General features: G+C 39.9%; 1 protein-coding gene across 5 annotated transcripts in view; it reads left to right on the top strand.

Annotated features, from left to right (window-relative positions):
• Positions 1-17,523, top strand: part of LOC105387093 (LON peptidase N-terminal domain and RING finger protein 1) — a 71,010-nt gene that overhangs the window by 43,541 nt on the left and 9,946 nt on the right. Inside the window, exons 4-9 of one of the 5 annotated variants that reach the window (XM_048632962.1) lie at positions 1,882-2,000; positions 4,545-4,670; positions 5,657-5,689; positions 6,053-6,204; positions 14,793-14,913; positions 16,046-16,161. In XM_048632962.1, the coding sequence (XP_048488919.1) occupies positions 1,882-2,000; positions 4,545-4,670; positions 5,657-5,689; positions 6,053-6,204; positions 14,793-14,913; positions 16,046-16,161 (667 nt within the window). Of the gene's footprint in view, positions 1-1,881; positions 2,001-4,544; positions 4,671-5,656; positions 5,690-6,052; positions 6,235-14,792; positions 14,914-16,045; positions 16,162-17,523 lie in introns of all 5 variants that reach the window. The other 4 variants (XM_048632961.1, XM_048632964.1, XM_048632963.1 and 1 more) reach the window with 4 other exon arrangements.

Here is a 17,523-nt window from a genome sequence, read left to right as displayed (position 1 = left end):
ATGAAACTACAAACGGTTCAAATTGCGAGTTCTTCCCGCTAAAACGTTATTGCTGCATTTTGCCGCCCTCCGCGACTCCAGGCTGGATATTAAATCAGACTCTGCGATTTCAAGTGCTTCTGACTGCAAAATTTCATTTTATAATATTTATCAAAGTGACTTTATTACATTTGTAATTATGCAAAGATTACTATTCGACCAAACGTGACCTTTTACCGAAGTTGCAATTTTTCGTTTAGCGTTTAGGATTTCAACATGTGCTTTACTAAAATTACCTACTTAAGTATTGTTAATATGAAGATTTATAGTTATTATGAAGTCAATGTAACTAAAGTTGCAAAGGGTGAATTTCCTATTTGACCGGCCACATTAGTTCTAAATGAGGAGGCAAATGTATGCACCCTTGGACAGGTGGCGCCATCTGTGTGCGCGCCGCGAAGTGACAGCCACCAGAAAATAACGCGTCACGTCATTTTAAGTCGAGGTAAATCATAATTATGTAAATGTTGTGGAAAATGTATTCATTTGCATCACATAAGACGCGGATTCAGTGAAGCAGTGTTAATGCGGCGTGGCAGTCGCATCCCCGCATGAGCTTCGCTAGAGACCCGATGTAATCGTAAGCTTCAGGTATACGATAGTCTTGTAAAGGCATTCATTCAGCGAATAGCGGCTTCATTTAGTTTTCGGAAGCTGCGCGTTTCGTAGACTAATAATGAGGTTCTTAATTTGTTAGGTTCGCTTTAACCATTAGTCCGATCGTAGGCTCTGTTGGGCATTACGAGACTGACTATAGTATAGATATATCCACAGGGTAGGTATTCCAATATAATTTAGAATAAACTGTTACATTTACAACAGCTGCTAAGGGAGCCCAGCCGCTTGATATCTTAAATCTTTTTTTTTCCTTTTTATCCTAAAACCCCCCAGCGGGGCAGAGGGCAGGCATAACAGTGATAGCCATCCCTATCTCTCTACAGGAGCCAGCTTTACATGTAAAAAATATATGTAGTTATACAAACTGTAAAAAACTAAGGGCGATTTTATTTAGCAAGCGTTTTTTTTCACCGACTAAGTGCTCTTTGACGCCGCGGTTGAGCGCCGGCTTAGGGGGCTATTGCGGACCCACGCTGGCTATAAGCTACAATAAAGCAAATGATAACACGATATAAAAAAAAACCTTTTAGATAATTATTTTATGGGATCGCTCGCGTACCGCAGTACCTGTATACTTCTGCCAGATGCGTTTCATTTCCATTAACTGTCGCGAACATTTTCACAATAAATTGACAACGACAAATGCATTCTACGTACGAAATCGAAAAATACAACGCAAAGCACTCAGTTTAAATAAATATACCTTGACACATTTATGCACTTATACCATACTGGAAATACAGTGGTAACGAAAAGTAACTTCGAACTTTGCTGTCGCGCTGAGCCTAGCTGGTGCCCGAAGTCAAAACGGAATAACATTTACGAAGTAATTAGTGTTAAATTCAATACATTTTGAATACGAAAATACACTTAAAGTACAGTGCAGCGATTACAAGATTTTCGAACCTTCGTTTACGTTGCGTATCGTCAACTGTCACTGTCAAAATGTAAGGCAGTTAATTTGTTAGTTCCAAAAGTGAATACGTTGGCGCTGGTCTATTCTGGTATATTCTGTGGGGGTCTAAGTACCTGCACCTGGCTCTCTTGAGTGGAACCTTTGTGCATATATAAACTGCCTGGCGCTAGTCTTTTTCCATATGTTTTTGTAGTATCGAAAACAGTATTGAATTGCCACGTTAGCCCGTGTTAGGCGCTCTTCTCTAACCTGTCACATGTTTTCTACTGCTATATTTAAACATGGTGTGTCATTGCGTTTGTCAACAGAGGGCGTGATCGGGGGGTCGCACTTGTGCTTCACCACGGACAGCTACGTGTTTCGACTTTACGCCCGTATGCTGCTGCCACCGGTCTTTGGGCCGGTTCACCGGCACGTACGGTTCAGTGTAGGTACCAACTTTTATACTTATTACTGTCGTACTGTGTTGTGCGCTTCGTACCGCTTGACGTTACGCCAACTGTGCAGCGATCACAGGATTCGATACTAATTTCGAATCTACACAAACATATGGAAAAACAAATGTCACTTTTGGAACTGACAAATTTGCCTTACATTTTTGACAGGGACAGTTGACGATAATGTTCTTTTTCCACATTTTGTCCATATGTTTGTGTGGATTCGAAAATAGTATCGAATCCTGTGCTCGCTGCATTGTAATCATGCTTGTTGTCGAGCGGTATTGTCCGTGCTTATGTGCGTCATCATCATAATCATAATACACCCACGAGCAATGAAAAAGTACCTCGGACATACGGAACGTCAATGGGAGGTGGAACTTTTTCATTGCACCTGAGTGTACTAGACTGATTTCGAGGTACCTACTTAACAAATCTTAAATTACGAATTTAATTGTAACTGTGAAAGTGCGAAGTTAACGCACAACCCTTAATTTTAACTTACAATATCAGCCCCTATATATTCATATATCATCATAGGTTAACTTTAAACTTAATGCATCTTCATTCATAAGTCATGCGACTCATGCGCGAAATCAAAGGCTGTATTCATAACTGTGTTAATGCTGACGCTTAATCCATGCTGGTCTTCGAATTCAAAGCGATATCTAACTGACAATGGCTTGAAGTTAATAATATGGCGGCAGGCATTGTAGGGTATGTGAGAGTGTCCTTCCGGGCCGATGCTAGACTGCTTAGTTAGTTATAAATTCATAACAAGAGGCAGTCGGAAGGCGACGCCGCGGCCTCGCTCGCCTAATGTAAACATGTTCCCGGTATTAAGCTCGTTTGTACTAAACACCGCGCAGTCTCTAATGAAGAAGAAACAAGGTGTCGGGCCAGGGTTGCCTCCGCAGCTTCAGGGCTGGAGGGTTACTCTATCTAATACTGGCGGGAAACGAACGAACGAGAGCTGTCGTGCAATCGGCACGTTTAATACAACGAGATAGAGTCGTGCCTCGCTCTGTACCGCTCCGAAACTTCATTTTTCGTGATATAGAGTGACCCCCTGCCTCCTCGCTGCGCCGCCGGGTCACAGTATGCGGTAGCAGAGCCATCTCACCCTCGGGACGAACTCACACTTGTGTTACTTGTGTATCGCTCAGGAAATGCGACGTCCTTAAGCTTTTCATCGAACAACCTTTCTAGCTCCAACTACCGTGGCTGCAACTAGAAAAGCGTAGTTGTTGCTTTAATATTATTAAAACATTTTACATGGTACGACTTACGACCAACCGTTATAATACGGACGTAAAGTTTAATAAAAACAGAATGCAATAGCAAACATGAAAGTTTTGCGAAATGCAATATTTTCCAATTCGTGAAATGTCACAAACGGAGTTTGTCAAACACAATTTTTCTCTTTGGCGCAGAATTGACTAACGGTCTAACGAGCCAACAAGAGCCGTGTAAAAATGTAGCTACCTAGTTAAATTTAAGTTGAAACTCGGAAAAGTTTGATTGAATTCGAGCTAGGAAATACACAGGAAGTGCTGGTTCCAGTATATAACTGTGTAAACTGTGGCATGATACTTTTAAATGCTTATTAATTGTTTGAAACCAGTTTAAAACGCATATTTATATCATAACAGAACTGCGCGTGCATGTGACGTCGGGAAAATGAACGTGAAATTTTCAGGATTACCATCCACTCACTCGCCGCGGGCTCTGTCGGCTCTCCATTTCAATTTTGTAAATCCGATTGAAAAAAACTATTCGCTGAAAACGTGTCAATCCTCGCATCCAGTGCGGACACCTCTCCTCTCTCGTCGACACACAAAAAAGTAGTTGGAATTCGAGCGGTTCCATTTATCCAATTAAACAAATAACAGGTGGTGGTTTATCTGCTAATCATAATTGGGAATCGGCACGTTTCCCGAAGGTTAACCAAATAAACTGCGGACAGTAAATGTTAGTAGTGGCCCTACACGGCGACGGTTTCCATTTTGCAGTAGCGATCGTTTGCTTTACACCGATATACACTCGGTCACGTTCAGGATTACTACCGTGAGGCCGTTCGCAAACAACAAGCACTTTTAATTCGTTCCGATAAAATAGTAAAATGAAACGCAGATCAATTTGCATCTCCACGGCGAAGCACTCTTGCTAAACAAACAGCGCAGGCGTCGCCTCGGCGTCAGGGACACTTCGGACAAGCTAGTTACTGATTGCGTTAATTAAATGTACATTGCAATTTCTTACTTCAACAATAACAATATTCTAGACTTTATTGGAATGCTCTTTCACTGTGCGCAATTATATTGTAGAATTTATAACCTTGGGTAAAATGTAATCTTATAAACGAATGAATATTGTTGTAACTCGCCAAGAAAACGATGATAAGGAGTCTTCCAGCACAAAAGTTTTAGATTCAAGCTTAATTAAGTCCTAGTCAAAGATTTCGTATACAGAAAACTTTTTTACTACGCTGGCGAGTGTGATCAGAGTGGTGTTGACCATAGTGTTTCCACCAGCGCCGGTACATATATGCCCGTGAGCTTGCACGCCGTGGCCGCCTAGCGAAGGTGTCCCGCCTGGCCCGGGGCGCCGCCCGCGGCTACAAAGCCATTAAACGAAGAGCCAAGAAGATGCTCCTCCAGGTGTGCTACCAGCTGTCATTCACCGCATCCATGTAGAGGAAAAGGCATCGCGTTGTCAAGAGGTTTTTATAAAGCTAACTGATAGTTAATTCACTCCGGGACTGAGATGTCTACAAGGACTAATGCTGGGACCGCTTCTATTCATAATTATATATAACCACGGAGTCACAAATTATAGTGGCGGGTGCATTCCTGACAACGCGAGGCCCCTCTTTCTGTGTTCTTGGTGTACTCGTACTCATACATTCATTCATCCTAGCACTTATTACTATTAACTGGCACAAAACTAGTTTAATAAATATAAATATGTGAGGACATTTCACACATGGCAGTTTAAGGGCGCCTTCAAATTAGTCGCTAAGTGTCGCGCGGCTGCAGCGCTGCAGCCGCGCTGCTGTCTAAATTCCATATAAATTATTAACGCGCGACTGCAGCGCTGCTGCGGCGCTGCAGTCGCGCATCTTTTAAATTACAAAATTTATATGGATTTTGACAGCAGCGCGGCTGCAGCGCTGCAGCAGCGCTGCAGCCGCGCGACAATTAGCGACTAATTTGAAGGCGCCCTAAGAAGGTCATTGCCAAGTATTTTTGCCATTAAAAACAACAACAAACAAATGTAATGCGTAGTAACTTGGTAACCTAAAGTACATGAGCAGATACCTATAGTTATGTAAGTGTAATACGCATTATAATAATGTACTTATGTTATTGACTGGCCATGTCCATTCAGCAGATACAATTTCATGTCCTCATCATATAATATTAGTCGCAAATAACAAGTTGCAAGTTCGTCAATAACAAGATTTGAGTTCGTACTAACATGAATCTGCTATAAGCGTTACGATGATTTCATTTTAATTACTACTAACATTCCCAAAAGATTAGCATCTAAATTTTTAACACTTGTGTTGTCCTTTGCACTAACAATATTACTTACAGGGTTTCATGGTTAATTGGTTATTCATGCTTTTCTCTTTCTTGTTTAGATGATGCTATTCTTAATGAATCCGGCGAATTGGGTAAGCATACCTAACAAGTTCATTTTACATATAAACCTGTATTAAACCTTTACCTACTTTTAATGATCAACATTAAGGGCCACTTGCACAAACATTTAAATCTAGATTTAGTGTCAAATCTCGATTTAAGAAACGTCAATCCATATAAAATTTGACACTAAATCGAGATTTAACACTAAATCTAGATTTAATATTTTTCTGTAAGTGGCCCTAAATGTATTTCCATTTCGTCACTACCTTCATGATTAATACGACCCAACTAACAGCCCTTTTCTACTAACCAACTTTCACCTTTTCACGTCCAACTATATATCCTCATGAACCAGCGGTGTCCTAGGACAGACTATAAAGGTTGATGCGCAGTGTTGCCTCCGCCAGGTGGTGAACAACTCGACCCTCCTCGCTGACCTCTGGGCCCATGCACACGCGAAGTACGCCGCCACAGTGTTGGAGACCTCCAAGCGCTGGATCAAAGCCGGGGAACTGGACTGCATTCTATGTTGTTCCCATTACAGGTCTGGACGGTGCTGCTTAGGGCATCCTAGGTACTGTTCCACTACCGACACGTTAGCAATTCAGAATCGATAGGCAGCGTCGTTTATTAAACATACAGTTAATTCTCTCCGGGACCCTGAACTCCACAAGGACTGATGTTGGGACCGCTTCTATTCATTATTATATCTAAACACGGAGTCACAAATTATAGTGGCGGGTGCATTTCATTCACATATACGTTATAAGGTAATCAAAAACAACAACAAACATATGGAATGTGTAGAGATCATCAACATCAGATGTTTGACGCTGCCTATGGATTGTGAATTGCTAACGTGTCGGTGTGGTAACCCAACTGGACACAACACTGCGTTGCGACGTCGCATCGCAAGAACCTGCGATAGTAGTCAAGCATTTGAGCTGGAAAACTCTCAAAACAATCGCAGAGATGATGTGCCAATGCAGTGTTGTGTTCGGGCAAAAAAGAATACAACATACACATACATATACAATACAGCCTGAGAAAAAAGTTTAAGAAATTAAAACTCTATGATTGTTTTAGCGAGGGTTTTGACTGTATTCAAGGACAACTCTATTATATCTTGATAACATCAGACAATAATTAATAATTTTTATTTTCTAAACTGATTTGCCAGGCAACTGTTGGTATTCTTCAAAGTGTTTGAAAAATTGTAAGCCGAAAGTCGGACTTCGATCCATAGAGTATATTATACTTCGATCGTTATTTTGAAACACGTTTACATACATTTGTTCCATTCGATGCCAACGTCCCTTATGTTGTACGTATTTCACTAATATCATGTACGGTGGCCTGCGCCTAAAAGTATACAGGCGGAGTTTTTAAAATAGCGATCCCTGATGATGAAGGGACCAGCTACATCTGTTATAAATCCGGGGACGTGTTGTGTGTGATGTGTGAAGCAGTGGTGTTTATGTGGATGTGCTTGAGCAGCATGTGAACTTGAGATCGCTATTTTAAAAACTCCGCCTGTATACTTTTAGGCGCAGGCCACCGTACAATGTGCATTCTTCTGTAATAATGTGACGTTGGGCAACCATACGAGTACTTACCTATATTTCGCTATGTTACCTAAGGATAACATACTCGCTCCCATAAAGGCATAATTAGCTGCAGCCTGGTTACGACAACGACGCAAGCCGATCCCGGCGCACCGCACATTCTGATTTCTGTGCTTTAAAACCTACGGATTTTACATTTTTGTTCACAATTTCAAACGCATATGTAAAAAATCCAAAAATGAATAATCCTCTTTTCGTGGAAAAGCTTAAACTCACACATTTCGATCACTAAATCTCACATTGTAAGGTTAGTATTCGCGCGGAAGTATTACGTTACCAGACAGGTTTCCGAATTCCGAGACTTATCCCGATATTCGTTTGCATCAATACGAGTATTGTTTGTGTACATCGTAGACGACGCGAGATAACTCCCGTCCGCGCGGCCCGCTCCATTCCGGTCACATTCTGATGCACTTGCTCTGCAGAAGACTCTGCAATTTCAATAAAAATGAGATCCAGATCAATAGACCGTGAAAATTCCGGTGGATAAACAATACCGGACGGAGCGCGACTGAATGCGCCCAGGATATCGCCTGCAAACATTTTATTGTACGGCCGCAGCGAGCCTCAAACTCAAACTCAAAATTTTTTATTCATCGTACAAATATAAAATTTTCTGATGAACGTAAATTTTTACAAATTACTCTCCATTCGGATAAGGGGGGGCTCTTTCTGTCTAAGGAGAAGAACGGAGGCAAGAAACTCCTGAGCCATCTTTTCAAAAAAAGACTTAAAACTAGTTGGTATACAATACATATAAGCTTAATAATTATTATTATAATAATATGAGCAGAGCTAACTACTTATCACAGCCATGCATTAAAGTCCTCTAAGTAATCATCAATTTTATAATAAGCTTTTTTACTGAGTTTCTCTTTAATGTAACACTTAAACTTATTCTCTGGCATTTGAGCAACTTCTGCTGGAAGCTTATTATAAAATCTAATACAGTACCCTAAAAACGATTTATTAACTTTCGCCAGACGCATCGCTGGAAAAGCCAGCTTATGCTTGTTCCTAGTATTAATGTCATGATTACTGCCAATTGTATCAAAAGTTGAAATATTCTTTCGTACATACATTAAATTGGAAAAAATGAACTGACATGGAACTGTAAGGATGTTAATTTCTTTAAATAGTTCTCTCAATGAATCCCTGGAACCAAGTTTGTATATAGAGCGGATGGCTCTTTTCTGTAATACAAATATAGTTTCAATATCAGCTGCTCTACCCCAAAGCAAAATGCCATACGATAATAAGCTGTGGAAATAACTAAAGTAAACTAATCTGGCGGTTTCAACGTCGGTCAGCTGTCTAATTTTCCGTACAGCAAAAGCTGCGGAGCTCAACCTTCCAGACAATTTTTCAATGTGAGGTCCCCACTGTAACTTTGAATCTATAGTCATCCCAAGAAAGACAGTATCATTAACTAGGTCCAATTTATTCCCATCTAGAATAATGTTAGTATCGCATTGTCTAACATTCGGCAGTGTAAATTTAATACATTTCGTTTTCTTAGAATTCAATAGAAGATTATTAACGGTAAACCAATCGTGTATGTCAGATAGAATTGAATTAATTTCATTAAAATTATTTTCTCTTCTTTTAACTTTAAAAAGCAAAGAAGTATCGTCAGCAAATAAAACTATATTAGTCAATTTTTCAACCATAAAAGGCAAGTCATTAATATAAATGAGGAATAAAAATGGTCCTAGAATAGATCCTTGAGGGACGCCTATTTTTACATGAGCCCCCTGTGATTTAGTATTGTTAATATCGACCCTTTGTTGTCTCTTGTCTAAATATGAAGATATCAAATCTAAAGCCTTTCCTCCTATTCCATAGTATCTAAGTTTCGAAATTAAAGTCTGATGGTCTACACAATCAAACGCCTTCGACAGATCACAGAATACTCCAATAGCATCGTGATGGTCTTCCCAGGCGTCAAATATGTGCTTAATCAACGCAGTACCGGCATCGGCTGTTGATTTGCCTTTTGTAAAACCATACTGCTGGCTATGAAACAATCGAGCATCATTGAAATGCAAAAGCATCTGACTGAGTATGACCCTCTCAAATATTTTACTCAAAACTGGAAGAACCGAGACAGGCCTGAAATTTGCAGGGTCCTCCATATCCCCACTTTTGAACAGAGGTATAATTTTACTAAATTTCATAAGATCTGGGAACACACCTTCAGCGATACATTTATTAAAGATGTTAGCTAAAATTGGGGCGATTTTATTAATAATAGAAAGAACAAATTTAACTGACATTCCCCACAAGTCTTCAGTTTTCTTCATATTTAATGACTTAAATGTTTTTATAATAGTTAATGTATTAATATATCTGAATTTAAATTCCTTATCGGTTGAAGGTGCGTTCTCCTTCGTCAGGGTTTCAGCTGCTGCAGCCGAAGAATCCAGGTTACACGTAGTCTCTAAAGGAATGTTCGTAAAAAACTCTTCAAAGACCCTCGCCACCGCATCATTCGATGTTATAATGTCATTGCCTACCTTCAAAGATAAATTTGTCTCGCGTGTTCGATTCTTCCCCGTTTCGTTATTAATAATAGTCCAAACGGCCTTAGATTTGTTAGCAGAGTCTTTAATCTTGTTATTAATAAAAATTGTCTTCGCACAGTGACAGACACATTTATACATCTTGCTATATTTCTTCACATAAGATTGAAAGTCAGGTCGGAGTATGAATGTTTTCATCTCATACAGATCATATAATGTCGCCCTGCTTTTGCGAATACCCTCTGTAGCCCAGTCACAAAATTTAATTTTATTGTCAATCAAAACTTCCTTCGTTTCAAAATTACTCTCAAACTCATCAGCTATTATCTTAAACAAGTTACTATACATCTCATTAGAATTGCAATCTAATTTAACATTCGGAAGTTTTTCGTCTAGTTTCTTCAAGTAATTGTCAATTTTCTTTGTAGTAATCGGTCTGCATCTCACCTTAGTTTTATTTGTCTTGTCAGTGTTTACTAAGGTAATGGTCTGCCCACTGTGGTCTGACCTCAGACAATTAATCACACTACTGTCTTTAAACTCACAGTTACAGAATATGTTATCTAGACAAGTGGCTGACGTGGGTGTAATTCTAGTTGGTTCCAGAAAAACATTAAAAAGATTAAATGATTTAAAAAGTAACAACAATTTCGACCTATTAGGAGAGTCACCTAATAGGTCAACATTAAAGTCACCACACACTATTACTTCCTTTTTACTATTGGAAGCTAACCTTAGAACATCCTCCATGACAGTCTCAAAGGTAATAAAATCACCAGTAGGTGGCCTGTAGGTACATACTATTATATACTTATTAAGCTCTGCACATGAAATTTCTATATGGTGTTTAACAGAAAGAGCAACTATATCCTTTCGTTCTTTACATTTACAATTTTCTTTAAGAAATATAAGTGACCCACCATGCTCGTTGATATTTCTGTTAAAACAGCTTATAAGTTTGTAATTTTTTAATTGGAACATCATTTTATTCTCGTCTAACCAATGTTCTGTGATACATAAACAATCAATGTTAAATTTTTCCGAAAAAAGTTCTATTTCTAACAATTTAGAAGAAATACTCTGAATATTCTGATGTACCAATTTAAATTCATTCTTAAATGTCTTGTCCTTCGATAGTTTTGAGCCGAGAGAGCAGTGAACTGAATCAATCTTTATATCAACGCTATGATGCTCTCCCGTTGTCTGAAAATCTAATTTAAATCTACTGTACTATTTTCAGTATTACTACTGACGGTGTCAATAGGGACACAAGTTTTCTTCGTTATAATGCTTATAACTGAGTTAATAAGAGGAGCTACTTCTGTAGCTAAACGTCGTTTCTGATTTAAGGACAGAAATAAACTGTCCCAGGTCAACTTAAAATTATCTACATACAAATTAGTATCAAAGAAATTGATACAGTCAGATTTATAACACGCATTGTACATATTTTTATTTAGGCTACATGTCATATAATTGTATTTGTCAGGCAGTGTGCAAGAATAAGGAAATGCACAAACAAATATATGTTTTGCAGGAATGCTTTCTAATATAGCAAAACTTCTATTTATATCAGAATTTGACACACCTAAACTATTTCCCACCATAATTAATATAGTAGTTTTTTCGGTGTACGACCTCTCTGAAATCAGTTGTACTATTTGTGCGAATGAAAGTTCTGGGTAACAATGATTAACAACATTTCCAGTTACATGATTACCCAACATGTGCCCGAAATCCTTGCCAAGCCTATCGGAGTATACAACTGTGCTGTAATCCTTGGCTGAACTGCTACTACTTGTATCAGTAGTAAGCCTTGTCAAGTAAGTGGGTGACATCTTAGGTAACTGCTTATTACCTACTATTCTACTAGCTGCCTGAGCATAGGTGGGTATCCTATGTAATTTATTATTGGAGGTCGGAAAAACATCTGCTGTAGCCGATTTACTCTGGATGACCCTTGAGGATGGCGTGGCCGTCGGGAGGCTGGTGGTGGCCCTCGGGAGGATGGTGGTGGCCCTCGGGAGGATGGTGGTGGTCCCCGAGAGTCTGGTGGTGATCCCCGAGAGTCCAGTGGTGGCCAACGGGATGCTGTTTGTGGCCTCCGAGGTGGTGGTGGCCCTCGGGAGGATGGTGGTGGTCCCCGAGAGTCCAGTGGTGGCCAGCGGGATGCTGTTTTTGGCCTCCGAGGTGGTGGTGGCCCTCGGGAGGATGGTGGTGGTCCCCGAGAGTCCAGTGGTGGCCAGCGGGATGCTGTTTGTGGCCTCCGAGGTGGTGGTGGTGGCCTCCGGAGATGCGGTGGTGGCTTCAGCAGGTGAAGACTTCTCCGGCAGCATCTCAACCCGAACTAAGCCCACACTACTCAGCACCAGCAGCTGGTTTTCGTATTCCAGAGTTCTCTGTTCTAGGGCAGACTTCAGTGTGGCCAGCCTAGACTGTAGCATGGCAATGTTGAACTCGCACTCCTGGTTGTTGTCTGCGAGCTTCTGGTTGTAGTCTGACATCTCTAGTTCATATTTATTCACCAGTAGTTGAAGTCTCACTCTATCCTTTGTCAATGGAAGGTGCGTCTTATGCTTTTTCAATGCTCGCTCAGACTTCCTGATATATTTCTTTATTTTAATATATTTTTTAAGCCTGTTTGCACCTGTGATATTGGTTGATTTTCTTGGAGTTGTGAGGTCTATTGTTGGCATAGGGGTGGGGTGTAGGGTGACTAATTCATCGTACAATGCCATTGTCTTATCTGTTTCCTCGCTTGCATGTGCTTCATTTATTTGCTGGATCTCTGCGTGTGCTTCAGCCAATTGCTGCTCTAGGCTATAGATCTTAGACAAGGCAGCTTCATGTAAATCCTGACACTCTTTGTATGATCTAAGTACAATCTGTAGCTCATCACATTTGCCTTGCAAGTCTTGGTATTGGATGTCCATTTCAGCTATGTCATTCTTTAAGTCCGAGTTCTTTTTTAAAAGGGAATCAAATTCCTTTTCATTGTCCTCTCGCTCTGCCATCAGTTGGCTTGAGAGGTCACGAGATGCCTTGAGATCCTCCAAAGCTGTCCTCAGCTGGATCTCCAGGTCACGGCTCTGCACCTTCCGGGTCGTCATCCTCGACATGTCTGAAACCACCCGGGGTTACCCGTTAGTATGTTGATAGGTAGAATTGAGAGGATGTTTATCCAAGATATATACAAAATAACCCTCTTTAGGTATAACTTGATCAAACCAATCAAAACTTGATATATTGTAAGTCTATGTAAAAATGATCAAAAGGTAACTTATTTGTTAGTTATCATATACAATGTAGTCATGAACACAAACTATGGGTGGGGAGGGAGTAATATGCATAATATGTTAAATGAATAGGTACTCAGTGGTATTATTGACTTAGAATTATGTAAACTTTAAGCCAAAAAAACAATCACTTGATCATTATTCAATGAAGTACTAATAGCAATCAAGTAGGTGGAGACTATGGTATAGTAATAATAGGGAATAAGGGATACAAAAGCTAATAGAAAGTTTGAAAATTAGAAATGAAAACAACAGAGTTTGAAAATGACAAAGTCTAAAAGTGGGTTAAGGAAGTGTGAAAAACATTTCACGTATGCAGCAAACTAATGAATAATGATTAAATAATCTAGTGATTATGATTTTAAATGAGTAATACTAGTAAAAATATGTAATTTTAACAATACTCCCCTGATAGATATCCGTTGGCAAATTCGAACTTTGACAGGTGCCGCTGCTTCAAATATCCGAGTCCCGTAAGTGTTTTATTTCAGGGTTTGAAGGCTTGTCTTCATTTGCACAGCTGTATAACACTATATTCTTTAAGTTAACACTAGTTTTAAACGTAATTACACATTAAATTTAGTAATATTAAAATAAATTAAATCAGCTGGTTTTTTTGACACCCGGTTCGTAGGGTTGCCAGGGAAAAAAAAAAAAAGCCTTTCGTATTCTTCCAATATTTTCCATTTATTGTCCCGGCGACAACTGATCGACCGCTTCAATCTTCAAGATGCTATATCTGTTACATTTACATTTACAGATGCGAATAATACGATTAAAAAGTAAGAAAGAAAATAAGTCTCATTCGGGTTTTTAACACTTATTATTAGGTGGGTAACAAACTGATGAATCATACAAGTTTCTTTTTATTGTGAAACGCGACACCCACGCGAAAAACTTTATAACACCCAGTAGGTGGTGTACGACACAAAGTTCCAAAGGAGTACTTATTATACGTAAATCCTTACCATGCAAACCCGAGTACAGTAGGCAAATGAAAATGTAAGTGAAGCCCTAGGTTTAATAAAGGTTTAATATGTGCTCTCGTGCACGGAACAAAATCCTATGTCGACAAAAGCTTTGATTTCCCGCCTGTTACTATATAGCTATAATAATCATAAAATGATCTCAAAATTAGATGGTCATTTCATAGCATAGATGGTCAGGTCATAGCTCATTAGAGCCACCCGGCACTCACACCGCCTCGTCGCACGTCGTCCACTCGTTGTCGACAGGTGGTCTACGGGTGGGCACCGTGTTATCACTAATAACGTCGCGCGGTCAACTAGTGGACCTCGCATCGTCAACCAGTGAACCTGTGAACGGCTGGTAGACACCGCGTGGTCTTCTACTGGAGACCGGTTAGTCCAGGAATTTCCATTTGCTCTGTTAACAATTGGCACTAGGAGCGGCGCATCGCCAACGTACCGTCCTCACGTGAACCATTTCTAGATGTCACAAGCTAGGGTTTCGCCAAAAAATTGTGAACAAAAAAGGGGATCCGTAGCGAAAAGTACTTAGGTAGAGTAGTAAAAGTAGTACGTAGGGAACCGCTGGAATAGATCTATTCTAGATAATAATAGAACCCTTCTGTTTGTATTTTGTCGGATGGTTGTCAGATACCGACATGTACTTGTCAGTGGCCGACACGTAGTGGTCAGTAGCTGACGTGGGTGTGGTTGTCAACAGATGCCCTGTAACGACCCCCTGTGGACACACGTACTGCCGCTCCTGTCTCGAACGCTCGCTGGACTACCGCCCCCATTGCCCGCTTTGCTCCCAGTCGCTCTTGGACTTCAACGTCGACGCCGTAAGTATATCCTCACTTCACTAACAATAGCCAGGTCCATACCTGACGATATATATCCTATGAGGATCATATTTTCTTCTTAAGTAACTGGGTAAAATTCCGGTTACCTAACACGGCCGACAGGATCCAACCGCGGTACGGTATTTTACATGCAAAATTCTTTGCCACGCGCGATCCTGGACGTGAACCAGGCTTATTCCGACCAATTATTTGCTTAGATATAACACGCTGGCTGCACATGTAGTTTTCGGCTTAGTATACCCTTTTTGCACCATCCTGTAGATATTTTAGGTAAAACAAGTAAATAAGAAGTCCAAATAAAAATACACCTCTATTCTTTGGTGCTGCATTGTAAGAGTTCTTGAATTTTTGCTGGATAAAAGCTGAATGGACGTCACCGTTCTAAAAGCAGAAGGAACGTGTACATGATGCATTGTTGTTTAAAACCTAAGTTAAAAACCTTAAAAACTCGTGGTAGAATTTGCGTGTACGTCAGACTGTTCAGTTTTAGCCCATTGTTCACATGTTCAGTCCTTGTTCAGTCTTGTGAGATGTGCCAGTCCTAGTGATCGACACGTGACGGCTCCACAGGCTGAATTTTTCCTTTGTAATAATACACTTGGCTGAAAAATAAGTTACTACATTTTTAAATTTCCTTTATAAAATCCTGCTCTTACTTGAGTTACAACTTAAAATGATTGAACGTACAGGCAGCTAGGAATTCCTGGATAAAGTCGTCTATGTGACCTAAAAGATAGGTTTTCGAATGTATTGAAAATTATATTTATATGTTTAGGATGTCGGTTGTTTCTATAGATACAAACGCTTCATCATTTTAGGTTACATACAGTCATGACTTTAATTTTTCTTGGATTACAATTTATTGTTTTAGGGATTCGCTAATTTTGGCTTTGGAATGACCATGGAATCCTTTTCCTGAGACCTAGAGACCTAAAACTTCACAACTTTCAGTGTTCGGCTGCTGCAAACTTAACATTGTCTGAACCCTGTCGTGGGTCTCTACATTATGTCATCGTATGAGGTCTCTGGGTCTCAAAAGTTTAATTCCAACACATACTCTAAAACAATAACAACTGCCATGAATGCTAACAAAACATTTCCGTTTGTGCAGACGAACGACAACTTGTTCGTGGTGCAAGCGATCCAGTCGGGGGGGCTGTGCGCCATCGAGCTCCCGGACTGCGACGACCGCCTGCCCATCTTCGTGTGCACCGTCGCCTTCCCCACGTGAGTACCTGACTATACAAGCATCAACGTCGCCTGCCCCACGTGAGTACCAGAGCATACCAGCATCAACGTCGCCTTCCCCACGTGAGTACCAGAGCATACCAGCATCAACGTCGCCTTCCCCACGTGAGTACCAGAGCATACCAGCATCAACGTCGCCTTCCCTACGTGAGTACCGGCGACCATTCCAGCATCACCATCATCGTCATCGTGTAGCCCTGCTGCCGTAAGGACGACCGTAACGGACGCATCGCATTCAGTATTCGTTGTGTAGAAATTCACACAAGTCTGTCCACTTCATCTTCATTGCTGACGCCGTTTCCCCATATAACAATTAGCAAATATTGTTTTTGGGGAGTTGCTCAGTAGGTATCGTCATACCTAATAAGTAGGTACTATGAATAGTTTCATAATGTGGTGAAAAAACGATAGCTTATCATTTACATCCTGTACCTAATTGCCATTTATCATTATCATTATTTATTACGCAGACTTCTTTGCAGGCAATTCTGGGAATCATGGTAGCCTGGAATTACATGCGCGCGAGAAGTTAATTGAAATCTAGATTTTTTAATACTTAGGCTAATCAATTACTCACATATCCATCTCTTATCCTAGTTATACATAACTTGTTTGAACTTGACAGCTTAAAGCTGAGTTGCTTGCTGAACTTTACAGAATTCCAGCTGTAATCAACTTTGAGTTGCTACAAGAGCCTATTGTATTGACATATCTAGCTATAAAATGTTGTTTGTTAACATTTGTTACAGAAATAATGACTTATTAGATATTTTTTATTATAAAAGTATTTTCTTTACAACATTAAAGTTTAAAAAAGATAATATAAAATGTATTTAACTTACGAACAACATTATAAGTAACTAATAAGAGTTATAAGTACAAGTTATTCAAACTTCACTTCATCTTATTGTCACGGCGATGTCAACTCCGCTAAACTTCTGTATATTTTATTGTATAAATAAAGCCGTGATTTATTGAAATTGTATATCACATCTTATAACGTACGACAAAACAAACGCCCACGCCTGGAGAACTAGGTATGAGATGACAGCCCGAATCGAGTCACTGTACTGTAGATAATGATTTTACATCTTAAAGCCAAATAGGTAGGTACTTAGCGATCACCGAACCGTTACAACTTTGTCATAAAAAACATTTGAGTTTATAAGCAGTCGCATTATAAATGTGCTGCCGGTAATCGAACCTGGAGGATATAATTATTAACCGAATGCCGGCATAGTACCACCTTCGTACACTATAGTAGTTGACATAACTTGTATGGATACCCAGCTGTCCCACTACACTTATGATATTCAATTTAAGTATCCTCTTCGTTTCTTG

Source organism: Plutella xylostella, chromosome Z, assembly GCF_932276165.1.
Source record: "Plutella xylostella chromosome Z, ilPluXylo3.1, whole genome shotgun sequence".
NCBI classification, from domain to species: Eukaryota; Metazoa; Arthropoda; class Insecta; order Lepidoptera; family Plutellidae; genus Plutella; species Plutella xylostella.
This window is presented reverse-complemented; position numbering and strand designations above follow the sequence as displayed.